This window comes from Octopus bimaculoides, chromosome 2, assembly GCF_001194135.2.
Source record: "Octopus bimaculoides isolate UCB-OBI-ISO-001 chromosome 2, ASM119413v2, whole genome shotgun sequence".
Classification (NCBI taxonomy): domain Eukaryota; kingdom Metazoa; phylum Mollusca; class Cephalopoda; order Octopoda; family Octopodidae; genus Octopus; species Octopus bimaculoides.
The window spans coordinates 96,709,587-96,712,094 of NC_068982.1; the positions used below are offsets into that span (position 1 = coordinate 96,709,587).

At 38.2% G+C, this 2,508-nt stretch overlaps 1 protein-coding gene across 2 annotated transcripts in view; it reads left to right on the top strand.

Annotated features, from left to right (window-relative positions):
- The first annotated feature begins 1,537 nt into the window (after positions 1–1,537).
- The window catches only part of LOC106869107 (AP-3 complex subunit beta-2), a 56,322-nt gene continuing 55,351 nt past the window's right edge, over positions 1,538–2,508 (top strand). The window contains exon 1 of one of the 2 annotated variants that reach the window (XM_014914647.2): positions 1,538–2,125. In XM_014914647.2, the coding sequence (XP_014770133.1) occupies positions 2,001–2,125 (125 nt within the window). In that variant the 5' untranslated portion in view covers positions 1,538–2,000. The remainder of the gene's footprint in view (positions 2,126–2,508) is intronic. The other variant, XM_014914648.2, reaches the window with a different exon arrangement.

A 2,508-nucleotide genomic window follows, 5' to 3' on the forward strand; every position in this document is an offset into this window, starting at 1 on the left:
GTCTGGGGAGGCTGACCGGAAGGGCGAGTTGACCGGAAGGGGAAACAGGGCAGAGGGAGCCTCGATCGGCATTCGTGCCCTTTTCGAACGGGGCTGCAGTCAGGACAAGACGTGTTAAGCGACGGTCTAGGTTTGGGAAGGTTTGGGAGAAGCAGCTACTATACCTGGTGTACTTTGGGTCGGGGCAAGCTTCAAGGATCGGATACCGCAAGACGGACTCGCAGTCGAGGAAAGGAAAACCGAGGTAAGGCGATTACATCTACTCGTACGCACACACCACAGTGTTCAAGAGAGAAGACTATGCTGGTATGGCCATGTGATGTTTATGGATGAGGATAGCTGCATAAAGAAGTGCTGATCTCTAATTGTGGAGGGACCCTCTGGAAGGGAAAGACCTGGGAAGAAGTAGTGAGAAAAGATTTTCAGATGTTGGGTTTCACAGAGGAGATGACAAGGAAATGCAACACCTGGCAGTTTGTTGTGCTTGAGAAGATACATCAAACTAAGTAAAACTGTAGCTGTCCATATGTACAGGTATGTCCTCCATGTTCCTCTCTCAGCCGAGAGGTCCTTCCCTTGAGGGCTTGTGAGAACTGGTGTCATACAGAAAGCATTCGTGCTGGTGCCACATAAAAGCCTCCCATTCCGTGCAAAGTAAATGCACCTGTGCCAGTGTCATACAGAAATGTCCATGCTGGGGGCAATATAAAACTGCCCATTCAAGTGCCATGTAAAAAGCACTCAGCACACTTTGTAAAGTGGTTGGTGTTAGAAAGGGCAATCGGCCGTAGAAACCATGCTGAAATAATAGACAAATGGAACCTGGAAAGCTCCCCAGGTGGCTAGTTCCTGTCAAACCGTCCAACCCATGCCAGTATGGAAAGTGGCCATTAAGTGATGATGATGTTATTAAGTATATATGAATATAAGTACAAATACATATATATTTTTTTCTAGCATATTTTTCCTGGCTTAAGGATTCTTAGACGGTTATATATATATATATATATATATATATATGTGTGTGTGTGTGTGTATGTATATGAGTATATATATATATTCATATATGTATGTGTGTATCTATGTATATGAGTATATATATATATATATATATATATATATATATATATATATATATATATATATATATATATATATTCATATATGTATGTGTGTGTGTATCTATGTATGAGTATATATATATATATATATATATATGTGTGTGTGTGTGTGTGTGTGTGTGTGTGTGTGTGTGTATATATATCTGTATTTTCCTGATTCTTGGACGGTTATATATATATATATATATATATATGCATATGTATACGGGAGATGGGTCTCAATATACTCTCGACAAGAAATTATAAATTCGTCAGCTAATAATAAATAACTAGCATCTATGATAAACTGTCTTTAGCTTTTTTTATTTTGAACTGTCAATTCCTTCCATCTCTCCCTTCTTACTGTTTGCCTTGACTGTAGTTTAACAACACGATGACGGTGGGATAACGTTTTTCTCATTAAATCTCATATACGTTGGCATGTCGTGCCAATATCCTCTCTACCACTGTCACTTCAATACGTCACAACCACTTCGAAAAATCGCTGTTTTCTGAAAGCGACTGAGTTAATGTTTGGCTAATTACATTGTATTTTAAATTTCTTCCTTCTAGTTCTGAGATGAGAAGGAGAATCAACAAACAAACGTTGTATAATGATAAGACTTGCTGAACACTGAACAGATGTCGGAAAGTGTTGAAGAGAAAACAAGAAATGTGGCCGATAACTTCCGGTATCTGCCATCTTCTCGGTTAGGAAAATAATAGGAGAGTCGCTCGAAGCAAAATAGAAGTAGCAGCTTGGATATTTGAGCGTAAAAGAGAAGCAGTAGAAGAGACGTTTGAGAGATGAGGTGAGACTTCATCAATCGAAGAAAGCTGCACAAGTGAACGTATTCTCTTTACACGGGGTGAAAGTATTTTCTTAATAGGAGACAGAATATGGCTGGCAACGGACTACACATGTCATATGGAAATGATAAACCTCCATCCTCGACCGGCAGTGGCGAAGCTGACATAGCTAATGATCCTGCCAGTAGTGGATTCTTTACGAACGATTTTAAAAAGTAAGTTTTTTTAAAGTATTATATACCATAATTTGATATCATTCTTTTACATTTTACTCGATTATAAGGTGCCATGTTTTGTCGTGGTGACAAGGGAAAAAAATGGGAGGGTCGGCCAGAACTGATGTTCCTTATTCTTATGGCTGTAAGCTTAATTTAATAAGTTGGATAAGAAAATAAATTTTGTTATGAAAATCGCATGAACAATGTTTGTGTTAGCTTCCAATATAATGATACCCGAAGTAGATATGGAAGTTATGAAGTATTATCCCCATAAAGCCTGTTCTGTATCCTTTTTGCCACCTGATGGCTTTAGAAGTCTGCTAAACTGTAAACAATGAATTTCAATAGTACTTAGTGTGTGTATATATATATATATATAT